The following is a 24,594-nucleotide window of genomic DNA, read 5'->3' as shown; positions in this document are numbered from 1 at the left end:
GCTTCCCCTTTAACTCCGCTCACTTCCTCCAGATAAAAAAATTGCTGTAATGTGAACCTGCGTGCGTGAAATAGTGCCTTCCTTGTTTCAGTCCTGCTCATATCCTCTCTTTTATCTTCTTCTCCACTATTTTGATATTCATATCCATGTTGCACCTTGCTCTGACCCCTAAATAGCACACTCTGGAGGCAATTTCCACCACACAAGTATTTTCACATCAATTTTTACCTCGGCACTTTCCACTTCTGGAGATGGGTCAGCAGGCAGTTCAACACCAAGCTTCTTCCTTCCTTGCTTTCTGTAAGGCTCATTCTGTTGCATTTGTTCTGACATCACCTTTCAGATCAGCTTTCCTCAGCTCTGGGTTTCCCGTAAAAGGACTGGAACCAAACCCTTTCCACTTCTGTTCTCACTCCCTCCTCGCCCCCAGTTTCTCATCAGCTTCCCCTTCAAACCCACCCGTCTCCCCGATCCACGTCTCCCTCCAGTACAATATGGTCTACCCCTCAATCATCACCAATATTCCCTGTCTTTCTGATGGCACTTTCCTGGGCAACAGCAAGTTATCCAACACAAAAATACTCTGCGGATGCTGCCATGTCAAAGCAACACTCACAACACGCTGGAGGAACTCAGTAGGTTGGGCAGCATCCGTGGAAACGATCAGTCAATGTTTCGGGCCGGAACCCTTCGTCCTGACATAGGGTTCCAGCCTGAAGCGTTGACTGATTGTTTCCACGGATGCTGCCTGACCTGCTGAGTTCCTCCAGCGTGTTGTGAGTGTAGCAAGTTATCCAAACTCCAGGGAAAATGAGGATTATACTTCATTTAGTTTATAGCACTCACTGCTCACAATACGGCCTCCTGAACACAGGGGTGGGGGTGGAGATCACTTACAGGGCGAGGGTGAGGAACTGCTTTGTGGAATCCTGCCATGCAGCCCTCAAACATGGCTTCAAGCCTACCCAAGGCCAGTTGATACAAAAGGCCAGTTACCCATTGCGCGCGCGCACACACACACACACACACACACCCTTTAGCCCTTTTGAAATCTACCTGTGCTAACGGGTAGTTAACCTCCCAGCTGGAATATGAAGAGAATGAGATCACATGGTGGACACTAGCACTGGGAGAAGGTGCAAACTCCACAAAGACTACAGCCGAGGTCAGGACTGAACCCAGGTCTCTACAGCTGTGACACAACGGGACTAACTACTGTGCTGTGCCTTCAACAACGTGCAACTAATTCTGCAGTCCTCTCCCACTCTAACATCTCTTTATGACCTCCTGCACTGTTCCAGTGAAACTCCAATGAATAGCTTCTCATCTTCCAACATGACACAGAGCAGCTTTCCTGACTGAACAATGAATAAACTTCCGAGGCAGGTTGTGACATCTATACCAACCACGGTCATCCAAAGGTATTAATGCTACCTGCCAGCACTTGGCCCAGAGCCTTCTCTGCCTGGATGATTCGAACTCTCATCCAGCCACTTCTCAAAAGTTATCAGCAACTCTGCTTGTAGCATTCGGTCAGTCAATGTATTCCAGGTACTCACCGGTCTCCGGGTGAAAAAGATCCTCCTCATGGAATCTCAAAAGCGCATACCTCTTATCCTAAAACTATAAGACCATGAGACACAGGAGCAGAGTTAAGCCATTCGCCTCACCAATTCTGTTCCACCATGCCATCATAGCTGAATTATTATCCCTCTCTGGCTTTCTCCCTGTAACCTTTGACACTCTTACTAACCAAGAACCTATCGACCTCCATTTTAAATATACCCAATGACTTGGCCCTCACAGCCATCAGTGACAATGAATTTCACAGATTCACCACCAGCTGGCTAAATAAATTCCTCCTTGTTTCTGATCTAAATGGATGCCCCTCTATTCTGTGGCTGTGCCCTCTGGTCCCAGACTCCCCCACTATAGGAAACATTCTCTCAATGTCTGCTCTATTTAGGCCTTCCTATATTAGATAACAATCAATGAGATCCCCCGTTTTTCTTCTAAACTCCAGTGAGTACAGGCCCAGAGACATCAAACGCTCCTCACTCATGAATCCATTCACTCTCGGAATCGTTCTCATAAACGTTCACTGGACCCTCTGCAATGCCAGCATGCTCTTTCTTAGATAAGGGGTCCAAAATTGCTCATGACACTCCAAGGGTGGTCTGACCAATGCTTTATAAAGCCTCAGCATTACATCCTTGCTCTTATAATCTAGCCTTCTTAAAACGAATGCTAACATTGCATTTGCCTTCCTTACCACTGACTTAACCTGCAAGTTGACCTTTTGGGAATCTTATATGAGGAATCCCAAGTCCCATTGCACTTTCGATTTCTGAATTTGCTTTCCATTTAGAAAATAGCATATGCCTTTATTCCTTCTGCTGAAGTGCATGACCATACACTTTTCTACTCTGTATTCCATCTGACACTTCGCTGCCCATTCTCCTAATCTGTCCAAGTCCTTCTGCAGATTCCCTGCTTCCTCAACATTCCCTGCCCCTCTGCCTATCTTTGTATCATTTGCAAACTTGGCCTCAAAGCCCTGTCTTCATAAAACTATGTCTTCTAGCTTGATACACTTCAGTAAAATCCCCTATAAAGCTGCCCTGCTCCAAGAACCTCAGAACTGAAACGTTCCATCCAAGGAGCATTTTCTCCAGTGCTAACACACAGTGTGGGACTAGAACTGCAAAACATTACTCCAGCTGAAGTTTTATAAATTTGCAGCACAGCCTCCTTGCTCTTGTATTCAATCCTAGCATCCCATAAGTTTTCTTAACCATGTTTTCTGCCTGTGTTATCACTTTGAGGGACTTTCAGATCTGTCCCTCTGTTCCTCAGTTCTCCCTAGGACCACACCATTCATGGTGTGCTGTATATCCTAGCATCATTCATACTCCCAAAAACATTCTGAAAGGGATTAACTTTTTAGAGTCTCCTGAACCGGAGAGTCTAGAACTAATGAGTAAAGAAAGAGGATAAAGGTTCAGGCACTTTGGGCAGAGCTGAGTAGACTTTTCTCCAGAGCACTGTAGACATGCATTAACCAGAGGCAAAAAGTTGTTCAGTCACAGAATGCATTCAGTGCCTTATTAGAGATTACTGGAATCAAGGGATCGGGTAGGGATTGGGAATGGTTTATGAAAATAAGCAAAGCATATAAACAAATTCATGGGGAGATACGGCACATTAACAGGCCCACTGAGCACATACCAGCCAATTACACTAATCCTGCACATCCCCGTGTTACCATCAACCCTGATCTTATTTCAGTTAATGAAGGTGAGACTGGAGGGCCACAGGGCCAACTTCTGTTTGTGAACTTACTTTATGATCATAAATGGAAGCAAAAGAACCATTGAACCCATCACTCGTGATCCTAACACAAACAGAATATTTGCAGGAATGTTCTCCTCATATTGGCCATTAATGCCAGCAAACAATCTGTTTGATGCGTCAGTGGGTTAGGCAGTGTCTGTGGGAGGAAAGGAACTGTCGATGTTTCAGGTTGAAGCACGCCCTCTGACAATTTGGCCAGGCTTTTGTTGTACCTGTTGGAAGCGAAAGGAGTCTGATCTGCGTTTCTGGTTGAGTTGCCATTCTTTAAACTGCAGGAGGGCTTCGTCTACGTTGATCATTCCCAGCTTCACCTGCTCCTGCAGGGTGATGAGCTGCCGCTGCCCAGGAGTCTTCATCCCCGCAAATGGGTCGTAGTCGCTGGAGGGCGCCCTCGACAGTGGCTGCTTTGAGCGTGATGGAAGTGCTGAAAGAAAACATCGAAGCTCTTGGAAAATTGGCATGACTTCTGCATTATTTGCTTCCCCCTCCAACCTGGATTTCACCCTTATTGGTGTTTATAACCTCATGTGTTTTACTAGCGACGGTGCTGATCAGTGCTGTATTCCTGCTCTACCTGCTGCCTTGGCAGTTTCCTGTCACATTGAGGAGTTGGATGGTCTGTTACAGACACGGGCATGCAACAGTTGTCATCTCTACATCCTTTCACTCTCCTCATCCAGCAGCCAAAGAGCAGGCCAGCAATTAAAATGAAACATTTCCACCTGGCTGCCATTATTGGGCTTGGCTGTCAATGAAGCTCCTGTCAGTATCTTCTGGGGTCTTGTTTAGTACAAGGCAGGCACACAATGTATACAGAGCTCAGGGGCACTTCAGCCCCACAGGTAAAAATGTCACAGATCCTGTGAGAACCAGCAGAAGGTTCATTAAAACAGATTCCCCCAAGATGTGTTGGTCTGTCCTGGCCCAAAATCTGGCCCTACCCCATTCCCCCTTCTCCCCATATTTAGGTTGCTCTCAACTGTCCCTATGGTACAGTACAAGATTGAGGACCCCGTTCTTCCTCCAGACACCCCTTTACTCCCTCCTCCTCTGGACACCCCCTCAACTCCCTTCTCCTCCAAATGCTCCATCCCTCCCCTCTTCCTCCAGATGCCCTTTCTCACCCCTCCTCCTCCTTCCTTCAACCTAATAATTTATTATTCCTGTTTTCTTTTGACTTGTTCTTCCTTCCAATTTGCTCAAAGTTCTAAACCAAGGGTTCCCAACCTGGAGTCCATGGACCCCTTGCTTAATCGCGTTGGCCAATGGCGTATGAAAGGCTGGGAACCCTTGTCAAGGAGACGCTTCACAAGTTGGGAAGAATTGTTCGCTAAATACCTGGGCCGGGGTGTCCACCTGCTGGGGTACGCAAGGCTGTGATGTAAAGGTTCTCTGCTCTCTTCCCTTCACTGCAAAACACTGGAGCAGAAGAGATATTTTTCTAATTAAATCTTTTGTTTTCAGCCCATCAGTCAACTGTCAGAACGGCACATCATTCCTGTTCCCTCACTCATTCTCTCTCACACATGCCCATGAACTCCCAATTGATTCCCTGACCACACAAGGAAACTGGGAGCAATTTACAGCAGCCACTTAAACAACTTGAACGTTTTTGGGATGTGGGAGGGAGCCCATCTAGTCACTTGGAGAATATTCAAAATCCACACAAATCACACCCAAGCTTGGGAATGAATCTGGGCCAGTACGACAGTGTTATAATCCTCTGTCAATGTGCCACTAATTAGCAGTATTTTTGTCAGCAATGTCTTCAGTATTGTCAGTGACAGGTCCTGACAGCTATCCATCCTCAGTACAGGCAGCTCATATCAACCCATCACATGCCTCATCAACTAATGATGCGAAGATACAAGAGTTTGCAGATGCTGGATGCTGGAATCTGGAGCAACAAACTGCATCTGTTGGGGGAAATGGACAACATCTCGGAAGGGTGTTGGGTCTTGACCTAAAATGGAAACTACCTATTTCCCTTCGCAAATGCTGTCTGATCCTGCTGAGTTCCTCCGGCAGCAACTAATAACAGCCTTTGTGGTCAAGTATGTTTCAGTCTATTTTCAGATAATTAAATCTTCCTGAATCTGAAAGTTTACCAGGCAAAGGGTTGTAACTGATTCAATCAAGATAAGGCAATACAGCTTTTAAGATGATTAATCCAAAAGTATGGTATTATGCAAAACAATATCCAGCTGGTAAATTTTATGTAACATTGAATTTCACATGTTTTAGATTATGTCAAGCATTTTAAAATTAAATAAGATGTTGGTTTGTGGGGGGGGGGTAACATGAAGTGCTTTTCAGCACATTAAGGCAGCAGCTTCAATGTAGTGTTACCTTATAAAGCAACTGTGCAGAATGTAACCTTGTCCTTCAGTGATGTTAGAACAATTTTTGGGTTTAGCACTTTTACATTTAGCAAATGACTTTGGCTACCAGTCTCCACATCTGAATATGTGTTGAGGATTTAATTTGGGGTGCAGCTCTGAATAATGGGTGCTTAAAAGCTGCAAATCCCAGACCAGACAATGCTGATTAAAATTCATTTGGATATTTGTGGTGTGTGTGCAAATCACAAGTGTGAAGTTTGTGTGCAGTTTCAAAGAGAGCATTGTGGATATACTGTAAACATGGAATTGTCCTTTGATGTTTAGCACATAAAATATTGAGCCCAACATTTGGCCAGTAGACTTTTTGACTGAAGGTGTCTCTGTATGTTGTCTGCTGTGCTTTGTTTTATCAAATAAAGAAGCTGCTTCATATCTACCGGCACTTTTCTCCAGTGACTTCATTCACACAACAGGTGATTAGGACATTACAGTGAGTAGTTGAAGAGCCTCAAAGCTGAGCCACATCTCTTGGATCAACTGGCTTGCTTCTATTTCACCACATTCCACACAACACCAATATTTCACGGCAGTTCAGAAAGCAGGGGTGGGGATAGACGTTTGTAGTTCCAGTGAAAATGTCAGCATCACTGTACCCTGGTCCTGCCAGTATAGTCTGTAAGGGGACCTGGATCCAAGCTTTATGGTAGAGGAGGCTACTGGAGCTCTTTGCCAACATTCATTTCCTTAAGTATGCAATTTTTAAAAATTATTCATGCTGAGGAGGCTTATTTCAACAGCATGGCTGATACATATACACATCCATTATCACCTTTGAGGCAGCAAGCAAGTTCTTTGACTGCTTTTGGCCCATGGAAAAGACATCATTGTCTCAGGTAGTGGTCAGGTAGTAAGCCCAAGATCCCCTACCTCGGCCTTAGTGAAAGGGAAGATCAACCTACTAAAGGTGACATGAGGAAACTTCTCCCTGCCGACAAGCCTCCAAAAGTCACCGTCCCTTAATCTTGCTTTAAGTTCGATGTCATTTTGCAAATCAATTATTTCCATTTCAATATCATTTGGCACAGCAAATACTTGCTGGAATTTGGCTGCTATCTGTTCTATATCGATCGGCAGAAATGGGTTTGAAATAAATGCAGCAATATCGTTCATGACGTTAAACTCCCCAAAATGCCGATCGAACTCTATTGCCAGTTTGTCTAGGTAAGCACAGTATTGCACAGGGTGTAAAACATTTTTTTCCTTGATGGCCTGTAACATTTTCTCCAAGTTGGGAAAGTGTGTCAGCCTCCCATTCTTTAAATTTGAAATCCAAATACCGAGCTTGGCCTTAAACGCATTCACTGCACTTATCATGTGGGGCAGGAGTTGGTCTTTTCCTATGAGCTCGTTGTTAAGTGCGTTTAATTTAGCCGTTAGGTCCGTCAGAAACCCTAAATCTAGTAGCTATGCATCATCTGACAGTTCCTTGCGCTCCTCGTTTCTTGTCGACAGAAAAGTCTTTATCTCAGGCAGCAAGTCAACAAATCGTTGCAGTGCTTTGCTGTGACTCACCACCGAGCATCGGGATCTACTGGGAAAGTCTTAAAGATCAACCGGTTGATTGCGATTGACTTGTTGGCGACCACTAATCTAAGGGGTGCCAGAACTTGGACCTGGTGAAAGATGATAGATTAATGTTGTGTTTCCAAGTTGTCATCTTGATGGCAGAGATTGAAAGTTTAAGAGGCGTGTCATAGAGTTATACTGAGACCATAACTATCAAACATCTCTTAATGCCAATTCCATTTTTATTCTCTCCAAGCATTCATCAACAAGCACTCTCCACTCAGATTCTACCACTCACACAAACATGAGGGGTAATTTAAAGTGCCCAAGTAATTTACCAACCACTCTGTCTAATAGGTGGGAGAGGAAACTGGAACATCTGGAGGAGAAGTGGAAAAAATGTACAAGTTCTGTATAGGCAGTAGAAGAGATTGCCTCTCAAAGTGCAACCTTAAAGGCTGATTTATAGTTCTGTGTCAAATCGACGCCGTAACCTATGTGCGTTGTGAGCATTTATACTTATGCGTTGGTGTGTCTGTGTCGCTCTGCAATTCAGGCACCTCGTGCATGCGCACACACCTGCCCTTGCAAGGCTTCATGGTCATGGTAGTCTTTCTTGGGGTAAACAAGTTTAAAGTGAGCGTCTTTTTTCGTAAAAGCGAAATGTGTCCTCCATAATTTCAGAGGTCTGTAAAGCTTTCTGGAAAGCATTGCAGCCAGAGTTCCTTCCCTGCCCTTCAGTTGCCCAATGGGAAGCTATTGCAGTGTAGGAGGAAATGCGATGCTACCAAGCGGACCAATCACAGTTGTTGCAGTCTGCGTTGCCCCGACGCATAGTTACATTTTGGGAGAGGTGCGCGTTAGGCTACGGCGTAGGGATCCGCGTAGGCTCTGCGTAGGGTTCGCAGCTATGCCGTACCTACAGCATCGATTTGACGCGGATGTATAAATCAGCCTTAAGTCCTTGTCGTCAGAAGTGGAAACGAGTAAGGCTGGCCAAGAGGGCTGTAGTGAAGTTGTATAGGCCAATCTACTGTATGGTAGATACAATGGATTAAAGAAACATTGATGAACTCCAACCATACCGTTGACTTTGCATGACGGAGACGGGCGGACATTAGTGGCCTATGTCTGGGAGCCAAGGGCCCAGGAAGAAGAAAATTATGATTGAATTGGTTGGTGTACAGAAAGATGCCACTGCTTGCCATTTCTGAATAGGCTAATAGAAATTAAGACAGCCACCTCGTCCTGGTGATGGACTTGCAGTTGTAACAATGCACCACACTCCTGACTAATTCCTTTGCAGGTGATGGAAAAGCTTTGAAGAGTCAGATGGTGAAATATTCCATGCAAAATGTCCAACACCTGACCTGCTCTTGTACCCACTGCACACACATATAGTGGACAGTTACATCTCTGGACAGCACTGGTGGTGAAGGACTCAACTTCAGCAATGCCACAGTCAAGTGCAGGTGTTTGCAGTCCAGATGGAGATGGCTAATGCCTGGCAATTGTGTGGGACCCATTTTTCCTACCACTGATCTGAATGTCTTAACGTTGTCTAAATGTTGCTGCACACAAGCATGGACCATTCCATTTGCTGAGAACCTGTAATAGGCGTGAATGTGCCATTATTGGTGATCTCTCCGCTTCTTGTCTTATAATGGAATAACAAACAAGTGACAAAGTAGCTCAGGATGGTTGGGCTGAAGTCAGTGCCCTGAACAACTCCTGCAGTGATGGCCAGGGCTGGTAATCTCAACCATCCTCCTTTGTACAGGAACAGGCTCTGGATATTGGAACATTTTCTTCTCAATGCAGATTTATCATTCTATGATCTCTCCCTCAGCCAAATGCTGGCACACTATGATGAGCGCAATTACGTTCATCTCAGTATTGTGACGAAATCTGGAGCAAAGTAGTCTTTGGTAAAACCGAAACCATACATCATTTTTTGTAACGATTGATAAACTCAGTCACTTCCACCCATCAAAACATCTTTGTTGTGACAAATATCGACAGCAAAGATTCCTAACTTGGACATGGCTTTATATAAAGGCAAACGGAATGAAGATAATTGCATCAATAAAATTTCACAGATAAAGTTTTTAGATCGTAAGTTAAGAAGGGCTTAGGAACATACTGTACATACCTGCATCCCTGCAGTTGAAACTAAACAGAACTAAGTGATTGTCAGCATGAATGTGCCCTAAACCATCTAAAGTTAAAATGTGTTTAATATTTAAATATAATTTATTGATTCTGGCATCTTCCCCCTTCCTTTCCAGTCCCGAAGAAGGGTCTTGTCCTGAAAACATTAACCGTTTATTCATTTCCATAGATGCTGCCTGATCTGCTGAGTTCCTCCAGCATTTTGTATATGTTGCCTTAATATATAAAGAAAAAGAATAGTTTGCAAATGAACTGTTAAGCATTGTAGGAGGGGGCTAGAGTATGTGCTGCATTATAGTGAAAGGCTGGAGCCGTGTAAGGTGCAGAATATAAAGTTCACGTCAAAGTTCAATTGTGGTAATTTACTGAAAAACAAAGAGGTGAATGAGGATAACAGTGGACTATTCACACTCTTCCCCAACCTACTCCACCATTTCATTCCTATTACCAAGATCAGAGACATTCCTGATGGTAGCCTGTACTCAACACTCCATCTGTCTGTGACATTCTTTCACCCTCTTTTTTTTAAAAATTAAGGATCTATCTAATTCCGTCGATCATTGAGAATGAGTGTTCCAAAGATACACAAGCCTGTGAGAAAAACGTCCACTTCTCGTGGCAGTGGAGAGAGTGCAGGCTGTGCCTGGAGTGGAGGGGCTGTTGCTGGACATTGGATAGGCTTGGTCATATCTCACTCAGACAGAGGAGCTGAAGGGCGACCTTACAGAGGTTTGTAAAATTATGGGAGGTTGGGCATAGATAGCATAGACAGAGTGTTTTTTTTTTCAGGGCAGGAGAGTAAAGAAGGCACAGGGATAAAGTGAGCGGGGAGAAATTTAAAGGAGATGTGATGGGTAAACTTTTCCACTCAGGGGGTGATGGTTATCTGCAATAGCCAGCCAGGGGAGGTAGTGGAGAAAGATACAATCGCAATAATTAAAAGGCACTTGGTTAGGAAAGTTGTAGGCAGAAATGGGCCTAATGCAGGCAAAGCTGGCCATCATACTCCTGTGCTCTATGTTTCTATAATTAATCTGTCTTAAATGCATCACCTCTAACTCCCTAGTTCGATTTCTCCTCATCCAACACAGCAAGGCTCCTCACAGTCACATACGTTTCAATCAAATCACCTCTTTCACTTCTAAATCCCAATGGAGAAAAACGGAAGTTTCCTTTCTCCCTTCTGGCTTACGGCTAAGGGAATTAATCTAATCTGAAGATAACATGGAGTGCTCCCAGAGCCAGTCAGACCCATTTGTGTCATACTGTGCTGACCAGTCAAAATGGCAATGCCCTTGCTCTTCTTCTAACGTACTGCCTGGTGCTCATTATATGCCCTCTACATTGGGAAAATAAAAACAATTGCAGAACGTTTCAGTCAATGAGGGTGACCTTGAGCCCTGCGTTGCCTGTCTTTGCAATTCTCCATCCTAGACCCCCTTCTCTGTCTCTGTCCTCCTATGTTCTAACAAAATGTAGGAGTTCAGGGACAGCCTAGTAGTGTAGCGATTAGCATAGCTCTATTACAGAGGCAATGACCCTGGGTTTAATTCTGCCCTGTGTTTGTCAGCAGTTGAGCAGCACAGGCTCAGTGGGTCAAAAGTGCTTGTTACTGTGCTGTACTGCTAAATTAATAAAATAAAACTTGCAAACTTAAGGAACTGTGTGCCACCTTGTGCCTGGGTTAGCGTACCCTCAGGACTCTACACTGAATACATTTCCAGTTTGTATCAATACCGTCTGGTTCTGATGCAAGGTTCTCATCCATATTAAATCAGTTTTTCTGTCTTCACACATGCTGGCTATTTTCAAAACTCTCTCTTATTTGGTATTTCCAGCAACTGGAACAATTGCTCAGTTATCCTTTAACTATCACCCTATTCAGCACCGTGCTCTCTTCTCCAAACCAATCAAAATGCCATCATCAGCCTCTCCTATGTGGCACCAATAGCAGGTGTGACAAGGGACAAAGTTGGCTTCTTGAAACACACAATGGAGTTGGAGCAACTTGATGGGTCAGGTGCACCAATGGTGGGAAATGGATAGCTGGCACTAATCGACTTTATGTTGAGCAATGACAGTAGTTTCTGTTTTTATTTCAGATTTCCATCAACTGCAGTTGTTTGCCTTCCAGTGAAGCATGTAGAAAGAGGAGGGAGAAGTGAAAGGCCAATAAGTAGAGAAAATATAAGAGAAGAGCAATTAATGCAAAATATCTCAAGAATTAGTAATAGACACATAGCAATTGTGATAACGTGCATTTGTAGGTGATCAATGCCGATTACGCAGTTTTAAAGTTAGATTGTTTAACAAGTTATCTGCTCACTATGGAGGGAGAGAGGAGTCTCAAAGTCTCAAAGTGTCCATAGAAGCGGAACCATCAGATAGAAAATCAGAAGTGTGAAAGTTAATGAGTAGGAGGAAATAGAAAAGGCTGGTTTCGCTTAAATACGTCACCTGGCTTGGATGGAACATGTCCCAAACTGCTGAGGGAGATTAGGCCAAGGCTGTGGAAGGATCCTCCATGAGCTTCCAGCCCTCTGAGATATTGGTGGACAGCCAGGGTACTGGAAAATGGCAAAAGTATGAGCCTTTGCAGAGAGGGGAAAAGGGGCATGTTGCAGGGGTGAGGAAACTTACAAAAATAATGACCAAGGAAAGAAGTTTGGAGAAATAAGGGAGAGATGGATTTGGTGAAGCAAACTATGTTTAGCTGAGGGAACTTAAGAGGAAGTGGAGAAGGTGTTGAAAGAAACACAGGAGAAGCCCGACTTGGCTCCTTCTTTCAGGCTCATGGACTAAAGAACTGATGGAGAGGAAAAGAGTTTAAGGGCAACGAACAAGTAATCATAGACAATAGACAATAGCTGCAGGAGTAGGTCATTCAGCCCTTCGAGCCAGCACCGCCATTCACTGTGATCATGGCTGATCATCCACAATCAGTATCCAGTTCCTGCCTTATCCCCATAACCTTTGATTCCGCTATCTTTAAGAGCTATATCCATCACTTTCTTGAAAGCATCCAGAGACTTGGACTCCACAGCCTTCTGGGGCAGAGCATTCCATATATCCACCACTCTCTGGGTGAAAAAGTTTTTCCTCAACTCCGTTCTAAATGGCCTACCCCTAATTCTTAAACTGTGGCCTCACCCATCAGTGGGAACATGCTTCCTGCCTCCAGCGTGTCCAATCCCTTAATAATCTTATATGTTTCAATAAGATCCCCTCTCAGCCTTCTACATTCCAGAGTATACAAGCCCAGTCACTCCAATCTTTCGACATATGACAGTCCCGCCATCACGGGAATTAATCTTGTGAACCTACGCTGCACTCCCTCAATAGCAAGAATGTCCTTCCTCAAATTTGGAGATCAAAACTGCACACAGTACTCCAGGTGTGGTCTCACCAGGGCCCTGTACAGCTGCAGAAGGACCTCTTTGCTCTTATACTCAATTCCCCTTGTTATGAAGTCCAGCATGCCATTAGCTTTCTTCACTGCCTGCTGTACTTGCATGCTTGCTTTCAGTGACTGATGTACAAGAACACCTAGATCTCATTGTGCTTCCCCTTTTCCTAACTTGACTCCATTTAGATAATAATCTGCCTTCCTATTCTTACCACCAAAGTGGATAACCTCACATTTATCCACATTAAACTGCATCTGCCATGCATCTGCCCACTCACCCAGCCTGTCCAAGTCACCCTGCATTCTCATAACATCCTCCTCACATTTCACACTGCCACCCAGCTTTGTGTCATTGGCAGTAAATGGTTATTTTTCAAAACTGAGAATACCAGACAATGGTGTTCTTACAGTCACTGTGGGCACTACAGCTTTTCCACAATATATCTCAATGACTTGCATATGGGTGTGCAAGTTCTAAAGTACAAACATATCCCTAAATTTGGTAGACCATGAAGATAGTTAAAGAACATCATTAGCCTGAAAGAATGGGAAGGTGAGAGGTAGATGGAATCTGATATGTTGTTGAAAGTGTGAAACAATACACTCTGGCAGAAGGAATGAAAAGCAACACAATGAAAAAGTGCTGTTCCAGAGGATGTTGGTGAACACTGGGGCTTGAGCAGGGAAATGAGACTGACAGCATTGTTCCACAAGGATGGACTTGATGGGTCAAATGGATTCTTCTGGACAAAACTTCAAAACTGGCAGCATAGGGTTTCATAAACAGAGTCAGAGAGTACTAGTGAACTGCATAAAAAACTGGTTAGGTCACAAATGGAATTAGCATCAAATTTTGGTCACCTGATCAGAAAGGTTATGCAGGTCATTCAGAAGGTGCAAAGGGAGATTTACTTGAATTATCCAGATTTGAGGAATTAATGAGCCTTCACAACTCTCACATACCACACCAGTCTGTGCCACCTATTTTCTCTTAATCTCTATTCCATAAGACCATAAGACAAAGGAGCAGAAGTCGGCCATTCGGCCCATCGAGTCTGTTCCACCATTTTATCATGAGCTGATCCATTCTCCCATTTAGTCCCATTCCCCCGCCTTCTCAGCATAACCTTTGATGCCCTGGCTACTCAGATACCTATCAATCTCTATTCCATCACTGACGTTCTCTTCCTCCTTTACTGAAAGTTGCAACTGGGCTACTTTCCTTCTTAATTACATTCCCAGCTCTGCAAAACGTTTCAGTTACTTTAGATATGAGCTGAACTTTAAGCATTATTTGAATGCTAAACAAATAACTTGTTGAAGGGTCTTGGCCTGAAATGTCGACTGTACTATTTTCCATAGATGTTACCAGGCCTGCTGAGTTCCTCCAGTATTTTGTGAATATTATTTGAAATCCACTAGAAATGCCATGAATCTGGCATCAATTGGCCTGTTCTAACTCCTCAGACACGTATAATATTCTGCATTGCTACTGGGAAATATTGTTGAGCCCAGTTCGTATTAGGAGCCATAGGGAGAGCTAGGATACTGCCTCAGATTGTTGGAACTTTGCTCAGAGCTCAATGACATAACAACCTCGATTCACATTTCACAACCTTTGCTGAAGATCACAAACCAAATATATTGGTCAATTTCATATTTGAAATGAGCCAACAGTTTTTAGAGACCTGTTAACAAAGTAGTCTTCAGAAATTTGTAAACTTTTGACTAACTCTTGACTAATACTAAAAACTGCCTGTTTATTTCTTCCTGTTATTCAATCCCACCCTTACGATCTATGAAAAGCCAAAAACATGAAGTAGTCTCTCTCTCCTCCCCCACCACAACCCTCCTTCCTTCCTGACTCCCATTTGGCTGACTGGCTGACTTTCTCGAGAAAGTTCTATCCTTATTTGAGGTTTACAGCATCTGCGTTATTTTTGTTACTTCTTTCATCAAGATAAGTGATAATTCTCTTGGTATTAAGTAATGAAACCTTTATGTCAAAAATAGTCACTGCTAAAATAAGCTTGTCTACCATGTCTCTGCACCATTAGACAAGGATCACTGGGCTTCAGAGCACCTACTGCACCACTGAGGCTCAAAGGAAGCAGAACTGTTTTGCAAACAGGAAATTGAGAGAATGTGTGACAATTCACTGAAATAAAAGCATCATTCATAAAGAGCAGTATCTCAACTGAGAAGGGGAAGTGGCTGATTGTCAGGTGACCATGTTGCAAGCAGAAGTCACAGATAATTTTCCATTTAGTTTTAAAAGGAAGAACTACCAAGTAAGCAAATAAGGACCAACAGGCATCGCAGGTCAACCTCAGAAGAACCCATTTATTCCTCCTCTTCCTACCCCCCACGTCATAGTGGTATTCTATCCAGACTCCACGCCGATATTCTACACCTGGCACACTGTGTCCATACTCCACACTGTGCTGGTGCACCACCTCCAATTCCTTAACTTTAGTTGGCAATTTCCAGATTAGGACACCACTGAAAGCCTTCTGAAAATCCAATTACACCATGTTCACTGATTCCTACTCAACTAATGTGCTGGATACTTCCTCAGAAAACTCCAATAGATTGATCAAATACGGTTTTACTTTAGTAAATCCATGTTGACTACCAAATATCTAGTACCTTTCCAACTACAGAGGTTAGACCTAAGTTCCCTGCTTTCTCTTTCTATTCTTTCTAAAAGGGAAGTAGGTTTTTCCTCGTTACTCTATCTGGGGTCTGCCTACTTTTATGCACCCTCAATCCTGGCCCATTCAAATTTCTTTCATACCTGCATTTTTCTACTGCTTGGCAATATTTGGTTAACTTTCTCTGCACCCTTTCCTTGCTGCGTTGCCTGTTACAGTCTTCACAATTACATGCGGAGCTCCAGCTGCGGTCTACCAGTATCATATACAGTTGTAACCAAACCACTCCAATCTTTGTCCGATAAAGGAAATCATCTCTCCTTTTCAGCTACATTATTGACTTGTCCTGCTACCTTTAAGGATGAACAGACAATGCTCCCTCTGTTCCCCCCGCCTGACAGTCTCCTCCCATTTATTGCACACTCCCTGGTCTGTCTGCTCTATTCCATATGTATTACCTCCAGATCAAACTCCACTTCTCACTTTCCTGTCCAGAAGGCTTTGCTCTTCTCTGTCAACCAACAGGCTACTCTTTGGCTGGGTGATGCACCCTGTCTTCCATTCCACCTGAGATCTCTACCGTCACAGAGGCCGGGTATCTGTCAAAGTGATTCATTCCATGCGAAATAAAGGATTGGCCAAGCACTCAATGCAGAAAAGGCTACAGGATTAACCAACGAACTAGCTACTGCACTGATAATCAGCATTTTAGAACTAGCTGTGCCTTGAGTTAATTAGTTACCCACAATACGGAAAACTGCCAAGGTACATCCCACTCAACAAAATCAGGATAAATTCAATTGGGTTAACTTTTTCAAAAGGAATAGGGAAGGACTAATAGAGGTAGAGGTGTGATATGTTAATCAGGGATAGTATCACAGCTGCAGAAATGGAAGGATCATCTGCTGGGCCTTTGTGGGTGGAATTCAGAAACAGAAAAGGAGCAATTCACTCTGTTGAGGGTATTCAATAGGCCTCCAATAGCAACAATGATGCTGAGGAGCTGATAAGCAGGCAGATTTTGGAAAGGTGCAAAAATAAAAGGGTTGTTACCATGGGTGGCTTCAACTTCCCTAACATTGATTGGCACTCCTTACTGCAAAAAGTTTAGATGGGGAACAACTTATTAAGTATGCCTTGGAAGGATTCATGACAAAAATGTTGACAGGCCAACTGGTGGAGAGGCCACGCTGGATCTAGTACTCTATAATGAAGATGGCCAGGTGGCAGAGCCCTTGGTGGGAGAGCATTTCTGGTGGAGTGATCAGAACTCCTTCATATTTAGCATAGCAATATACAAGGATAGGAGCAGAAAATATTGGGAAATGCACAGCAGAAATGTGGGGTTACTTAGGAACTACTTGCATGGGGTTCTGAATATACTTGTCACGCTGAGATAGAGAAAGGATAGCAAGGTGAAGGAACCATGGTTGACAAGAGAGGTGGAACATTTAGTCAAGAAGAAGAAGCAAACATACTTAAGATTTAAAAATTAAAAAATCAGACAGGGCTCATGAGAATTTGAAGACAGCAAGGAAGAAGCTTAAGGTGGCACTTACAAAAGCTAGAAAGGCACATGAGAGGTCCTGTTCAGTAAGATTAAGGAAAACCCCAAGGCATTCTACACATATGTGTCCAGCAGGAGGATAACTAGAGTCAGGGTAAGACTGCTCAGGGTTAAAGAGAGAAATGTACCTATAGGTAGAGGAGGTAGGGGAGGTCCTTAATGAGTACTTTGTTTTGGTGTTCACCAAGGAGAAGGAGCTTGATGAATGCTAGATCAGCATAAAGCAGGCTAATGTGTGTTTTCTTAACCTTAAGATGAAGTAGAGGAAGAGAATTCTGGTGAGGTGAAGATGATCTTTGTGGGCTCCCTGGCCATAGGTGTAGTACTAGAAGATTGGAGGACAGTCTTCAAACTCCAAGATGGCCTCCTGGCCTCCAGTCTTCAGGTTTCAGCCATCAGGCTTTGGCCTCCAGTCTTTTGATCGATCTTTGGGCTTCAATCTTCATCAGGCTAGCTGATGACACTACCCCTTGAATACTGGGATCACTGACTCACTAGCTCTTGTATCTCCTCGTGCCTCTTGCTTGCATGCACACCGAATCATCCACCAGCCTGGGACAGCTGACATCCATGGATGTCCTTCATCCCATGTCAACATCGCTGGCCTTTGAGTGTGGAGTGGGGGCCTGGACTCCGGATTTCATTCATTACCTGTCCACATTTCTGGCCTTCAAACGTGAAGCGAAGGCCTAGACTCCAGCCTGACTTCTAACTTCTCTATATCCTTGTCTTTAGACCCGAACCAAACCCCTAATTTCTCTCCCTGTCCCAAAACTATCCGTACAATCTTAAAAAACAACCAAATCTGAGCCAAAATCTCAACGGAGACCATAGCTCAGTGCCATCTTGAAGTTTGCAGAGGACGCGAAAGTCAGAGGTGTCATGGGTAGTGTGGAAGGTTGCCATAGGTTACAATGGGATATAGACAGGATGCAGAGCTAGACAGAGAAATAGCAGATGTGAGTTCAATTCAGAAAAGTGTGAGGTGATTGTCTTTGGAAGATTGAACTTGAAGGTGGAGTACAAGGTTAATGTTAGGATATTTAGCTGTGTGGAGAGACAGCGGGATCTAGAGGTCCAAGTCCATAAAAATTCAAAGTTGCCACACAAGCTGATAGGGTGGTTAAGAAGGCATATGGTGTGTTAGCTATTATTAGTTTGGCGATTGAGTTCAAAAGCTGTGATGTTATGTTGCAACTCTACAAAATTCTGGTTAAACCACACATGGGTTATTGTGTTCAGTTCTGATTGCCTCATTTGGTGACGGATATTCACTGTCCAGGGCCCAAAAAGCTTATGCTGAACTCGGCTTTCTAGCGCAGCAGCATGACCTTTCCAAAGGGTCAGAGTTGGTGGCAATAAAGTTAAACTGTTAAATAATATTCTTTGCTCAGTTTTTTGTTATAAAGAAAGAACCAGCCTCCAGTTCTTAATGTAAATTGCAAGCAGCAATTAGCTTGAAGTTGAATGCACAGCATTGCAAACACAGATACAGAATACAGGCTGCTAACACACAGCAGGGAGCTGCCTGCGAAGAGGTCTGTTTCACAATGTGAAGTAACCAAGAGCTCTTGTCTGCATTAGCCAAGTGCAAGACAATGGGATTATATTACTTAGCATGTCAAACATGGTTACACGTCGGAATGTTTGTATACTCAGAGGCTCAGCCCTCACAGCATTAACTGTGAATGTTTGGGATCTCTGTCACCAGAAGCTTTTAAGACCATCTGTGTCCCAGCAATGGCATCTGGAAAACATCATATACAGATGATGTCATCTAGTAGAAAACAGTATAAATACCATCACAGTTTGGGGATTGTTATGAATGACAAGAAGAACAACAGAAAGATGAAGTTACAGAAGGAAGTAGAATTCATTCCTCAGCTTTCAGTTTCTGCGACAGAAGACTTGCTCATCTACAATTCATCAGTATGTTCTTCTAGTTTGTAAAAATTGTACCTGTGTTTGGAAATGCTTTGAAGTTTATAAATCTTTTTATAAACTAGAAATCTCTGTGAATGTTAAATGTATGTTAAGAACTATTTGGCTAAATTTAAATATTTAAACCACTTCATCAGCTGGAAGTATCTGCTCCTTGGTAGGGAAGGGAGACCCACCACTCAAGCACTGAGTATTGGCAGCTAAATCTTGCTGCGCAGGCTAAACAGCAAATAAGTTAGTGTTTGAAAAGTAGGTGGATACAATATAACTTACATCCCCTCCGACCTTCAACTGTCGGAGGCAGAATGCTCTGTCCTCAGTAAGGGCCTCACCTTTGTCCCCCTTCGCCCACACCTCAGCGAGTTCCGTGTTCGCCATGATGCGGAACTCTTCTTCCGCCGTCTCCGTCTCCCAGCCTACTTCTTCGGCAAGGACTCTTCCACCCCCACCAATGACCCCTTCTCCCGTCTTCAACCCTCCTCTTCTTCATGGACACCCTGCTCTGGTCTTCTGCCTGCTCTGGATCTCTTTATTGCTAACTGCCGACGGGACATCAACCGTCTCGACTTCACCGCGCCTTGTTCCCATTCCAACCTCACTCCTTCAGAACGCTCTGCTCTCCACTCCCTCCGCACTAATCCTAACCTTATTATTAAACCCACCGATAAGGGGGGTGCTGTTGTAGTCTGGCGTACTGACCTCTACCTTGCCGAGGCACAGCGACAAATCGCGGATACCTCCTCTTATTTACCCCTTGATCGTGACCCCACTAAGGAGCACCAGGCCATTGTCTCCCACTCCATTACCAACTTTATCAGCTCAGGGGATCTCCCATCCACTGCTACCAACTTATAGTTCCCACACCTCGCACTTCCTGTTTCTACCTCCTACCCAAGATCCACAAACCTGCCTGTCCTGGCAGACCTATTGTCTCAGCTTGCTCCTGCCCCACCGAACTCGTTTCTGCATACCTCGACACGATTTTATCCCCCCTTGTTCAATCGCTTCCTACCTATGTTTGTGACACTTCTCACGCTCTTAAACTTTTCGATGATTTTAAGTTCCCTGGCCCCCACCGCATTATTTTCACCATGGATGTCCAGTCCTTATATACTTCCATCCCCCATCAGGAAGGTCTCAAAGCTCTCCGCTTCTTTTTGGATTCCAGACCTAATCAGTTCCCCTCTACCACCACTCTGCTCCGTCTAGTGGAATTAGTCCTTACTCTTAATAATTTCTCCTTTGGCTCCTCCCACTTCCTCCAAACTAAAGGTGTAGCTATGGGCACCCGTATGGGTTCTAGCTATGCCTGCCTTTTTGTTGGCTTTGTGGAACAATCTATGCTCCGTACCTATTCTGGTATCTGTCCCCCACTTTTCCTTCGCTACATCGACGACTGCATTGGCGCTGCTTCCTGCACGCATGCTGAGCTCGTTGACTTTATTAACTTTGTCTCCAACTTTCCCCCTGCCCTCAAGTTTACCTGGTCCATTTCCAAACACCTCCCTCCCCTTTCTAGATCTTTCTGAATCTATCTCTGGAGACAGCTTATCCACTGATGTCTACTATAAGCCTACTGACTCTCACAGCTATCTGGACTATTCCTCTTCTCACCCTGTCTCTTGCAAAAATGCCATCCCCTTCTCGCAATTCCTCCGTCTCCGCCGCATCTGCTCTCAGGATGAGGCTTTTCATTCCAGGACGAGGGAGATGTCCTCCTTTTTTAAAAAAAGGGGCTTCCCTTCCTCCACCATCAACTCTGCTCTCAAATGCATCTCCCCCATTTCACGCACATCTGCTCTCACTCCATCCTCCCGCCACGGCACGAGGAATAGGGTTCCCCTGGTCCTCACCTACCACCCCACCAGCCTCCGGGTCCAACATATAATTCTCCGTAACTTCCGCCACTTCCAACGGGATCCAACCACTTAGCACATCTTTCCCTCCCCACCCTCTGCTTTCAGCAGGGATCGCTCCCTACGCGACTCCCTTGTCCATTTGTCCCCCCCATCCCTCCCCACTGATCTCCCTCTTGGCACTTATCCTTGTAAGTGGAACAAGTGCTACACATGCCCTTACACTTCCTCCCTTACCACCATTCAGGGCCCCAAACAGTCCTTCCAGGTGAGGCGACACTTCACCTGTGAGTCGGCTGGGGTGATATACTGCGTCTGGAGCTCCCGATGTGGCCTTCTATATATTGGCGAGACCTGACACAGACTGGGAGACCACTTTGCTGAACACCTACGCTCTGTCTGCCAGAGAAAGCAGGATCTCCCAGTGGCCACACATTTTAATTCCACATCCCATTCCCATTCTGACATGTCTATCCACGGCCTCCTCTACTGTAAAGATGAAGCCACACTCAGGTTGGAGGAACAACACCTTATATTCTGTCTGGGTAGCCTCCAACCTGATGGCATGAGCATTGACTTCTCTAACTTCCGCTAATGCCCCACCTCCCCCTCGTACCCCATCCGTTATTTATTTTTATACACACATTCTTTTTCTCTCTCCTTTCTCTCTCTGTCCCTCTCACTACACCCCTTGCCCATCCTCTGGGTCCCCCCCCCTTGTCTTTCTCCCTGGGCCTCCTGTCCTATGATCCTCTCATATCCCTTTGCCAATCACCTGTCCACCTCTTGGCTCCATCCCTCCCCCCTCCTGTCTTCTCCTATCATTTTGGATCTCCCCCTCCCATTTTCAAATCTCTTACTAACTCTTCCTTCCGTTAGTCCTGATGAAGGGTCTCGGCCTGAAACGTTGACTGTATCTCTTCCTAGAGATGCTGCCTGGCCTGCTGCGTTCACCAGCAACTTTGATGCGTGTAACTTACATCAGATAGGGCTTAAAATCTTCTTTCGAGTTTTGGGCTTTGTGGGCAGAGAATTTAATACCATGGCAATTATAGGAACAATGTGGAAGCTTTAAAGAGGGTGAAGAGGAGATTTACCAGGATGCTGCCTGGAATAGAGAACATGTCTTAATGAAGAAAGATTAAACAAGCTGGGCTTTTCTCTTTGGAGGAAATGAGGATGACAGACAACTTGATAGAGGTGTATAAATTATAAGAGGCATAGATAGAGTGGATAGAGTTTTCCAGGCCTGCAGTTTCCAGTAGCAGAGGACATCAGTTTAAGTCGAATGGAGGAAAATTTAGTGGAGATAACAGAGGTAGTGTTTTTTTGCGCATAGAGTGGTGGTTGCCTGGATCACACTGCCAGGGGTGGTGGGGACTGAATCAGAAGGGACATTTAAGAGAACTCTTAGCCACATGGATATTAGAAAAATGGAGAGTTATGAGCTATATAGGTAGGAAGGATTAGATTGATCATGGAGTATGTTTATGTAGGTCAGCATAATATTGTGGGCCGAAAGGAACCGTTCTATGTTCTGTTGCCCAAACAAAGGACAGTTAACTACCAACACATTGATGGAAGGATTTACAGATGGTGCTGTCAAGTGACACGTAGTCAGCAACATTCTGCTAATCATTGCTCAGTTTGGGTTTACGACAATTACTTGTAGAGCTTAATTCCAGAGGTAAAGCAAAAGTAACTGCTCTTGACATCAAGGCAGCGCTTGGCCAAGACTGGGATTGAGAAACTCCGGTAAAACCGAAGTCAGTTGGCAAAGGGGAAATGATTCAATGGCTTGAGTCATACATCATGCAAAGGAAGAAGTCAAAAGTCAATCATTGCTGCCACAGGACACCACTGCAGATCTTTAGAGTAGTGTGCTGATGAAGAGTCTCAGCCCGAACCATTGACTGTACTCGTCTCCACAGATGCTGCCTGGTCTGCTGAGTTCCTCCAGCATTGTGTATGTGTTGCTTGGATTTCCAGCATCTGCAGGTTTTCCTCTTGTTCCATGGTCTTCTGCAGCTTCATCAAAGAGAATCCTCCCAGTGTACGGGTGGATGTAGGAAAGTTTGCAGATTATACAGTGTTCAACAAATGTATACAAACACGGGCAGCTACATCAAAATATTCAGGCGTGAGCTAATAAATGGAAAGTAACCTTTGTGCCACCATGCCAACTGATGACCACATCCAATAAAAGAGAGTCTAACTACCCATCCTTAATATTCATTGACGTTACCACTGCTGAATCCCTCAGCATCAATATTTGAGAGATACCACTGACCAGAAACTCAACTGAACCAGTCAGATAAATATTGTGGCTACAAGAATTGGTCAAATGCTGGGTATTCTAGAAGAGTAATCCGTCTGTCACCCTGCAGCTCTTCCACCATCTACAAGACCACAAGAACACATATCAGCTTTTTAAAGATATTTTTCTCTCTTTGCACTACTTACTTAATTTAACATATATATACACACACACATACACACACATATATATACACATATACACACACACACACATACACACACACACACACATATATACACATACACACACACACATATATACACATACACACACACACACACACATTGTATTGTACCATACTGCTGCAGCAAATCAACACATTTCACGACATATGCCAGTGATACTAGATCTGATTCTGATTCTTGAACTGGTATCACATTCAGCAGCTGTCCTCCACCAGTGCAAAGCAGTTTCAGTACACACCTTGTGCATTGCAGTTTCTCTAATGGGTCAAACAGGGGAAGCAGGAATAAGGGACACTATCCTTGCTTGTAACATACGATTACTTGTTCCTCGAAATGAGCTGAGTTCATGCCATGGGACTCCCCTCCCAAACCTACTGTTTCAAGCCTTGGCTTGAATGATTGCAATAGGCCAGAGGATAGCCAACCACCACCTTCTCAATGAAAACTAGACAAATATAATAAATTCTGACCTTGCTGGCAACAAATCTTAAAAATCAACAAACAATAGCATCATTGTGAATAAAGAATTTGGGGTGGAGTGAATGGGCCGCTTCTTCTAGTGTGAACTCCCTTTACATAGTCATAGTCATAGTCATAAAACACTGAAACAAACTCCTCACCCCACCGGCCCCGCACCAACCACCGACCACACATTTACACCCTACCCACATAAATTACTCATCAGTTTTAAAAATTTGCCTCTGCACCTTTGGAAATATAGGGCTGCATGTCCTCAACATTGGGAACGATAGGAACTCTTGGGTTAGGAGCTGGCGGTCTGTTTGTAATCTCCTTCTGTTGTATATCTTCTATCCTCGTATTGTATGCGTCCTCTTCCATCTCACTCAAAGGAGCATGGGACTTCATTGACCCTGCAAAGGTGATTGACCCAAACACATTAAATAATGCTGGGGAAACTTGCAGAAACTTCTTCAGCCACTTAGCAAGATGTTGAAAAATACAATTTCCAATTCTGACCCTCTGACTTTAGGGAAGGTACAGCAATAATCACCACAATTATACACACAGCTGGACCAGCAGGTTGGCTTTGGTGCTGCTGGGCCAGGAGAGAAATCAGCCAATGAGCTCAGTCCTCCTCACCACGCCAAGCGTGCCTAGGGATTGACAAACACGAGAAAATCCACAGATGCTGGAGTTCGAAGCAACATGCACAAAATACATTTTGGGATGCATTTTAGGGATTAATCTTGCCTCAGGCACTGTTTGGGGG

General features: G+C 44.3%; 1 protein-coding gene across 4 annotated transcripts in view; it reads right to left on the bottom strand.

Moving 5' to 3' along the window:
* The window catches only part of pik3ap1 (phosphoinositide-3-kinase adaptor protein 1), a 152,825-nt gene that overhangs the window by 29,877 nt on the left and 98,354 nt on the right, over positions 1–24,594 (bottom strand). For 3 of the 4 annotated variants that reach the window (XM_063070789.1, XM_063070793.1, XM_063070792.1), the window contains 3 exons: positions 24,071–24,235; positions 4,693–4,773; positions 3,567–3,778 (listed from right to left, as the gene is read on the bottom strand). In XM_063070789.1, coding sequence (XP_062926859.1) covers positions 3,567–3,778; positions 4,693–4,773; positions 24,071–24,235 — 458 coding nt within the window. The remainder of the gene's footprint in view (positions 1–3,566; positions 3,779–4,692; positions 4,774–24,070; positions 24,236–24,594) is intronic. The other variant, XM_063070790.1, reaches the window with a different exon arrangement.

The sequence above is a fragment of the Mobula hypostoma genome, chromosome 18 (genome assembly GCF_963921235.1).
Source record: "Mobula hypostoma chromosome 18, sMobHyp1.1, whole genome shotgun sequence".
Lineage (NCBI taxonomy): Eukaryota > Metazoa > Chordata > Chondrichthyes > Myliobatiformes > Myliobatidae > Mobula > Mobula hypostoma.
This window is presented reverse-complemented; position numbering and strand designations above follow the sequence as displayed.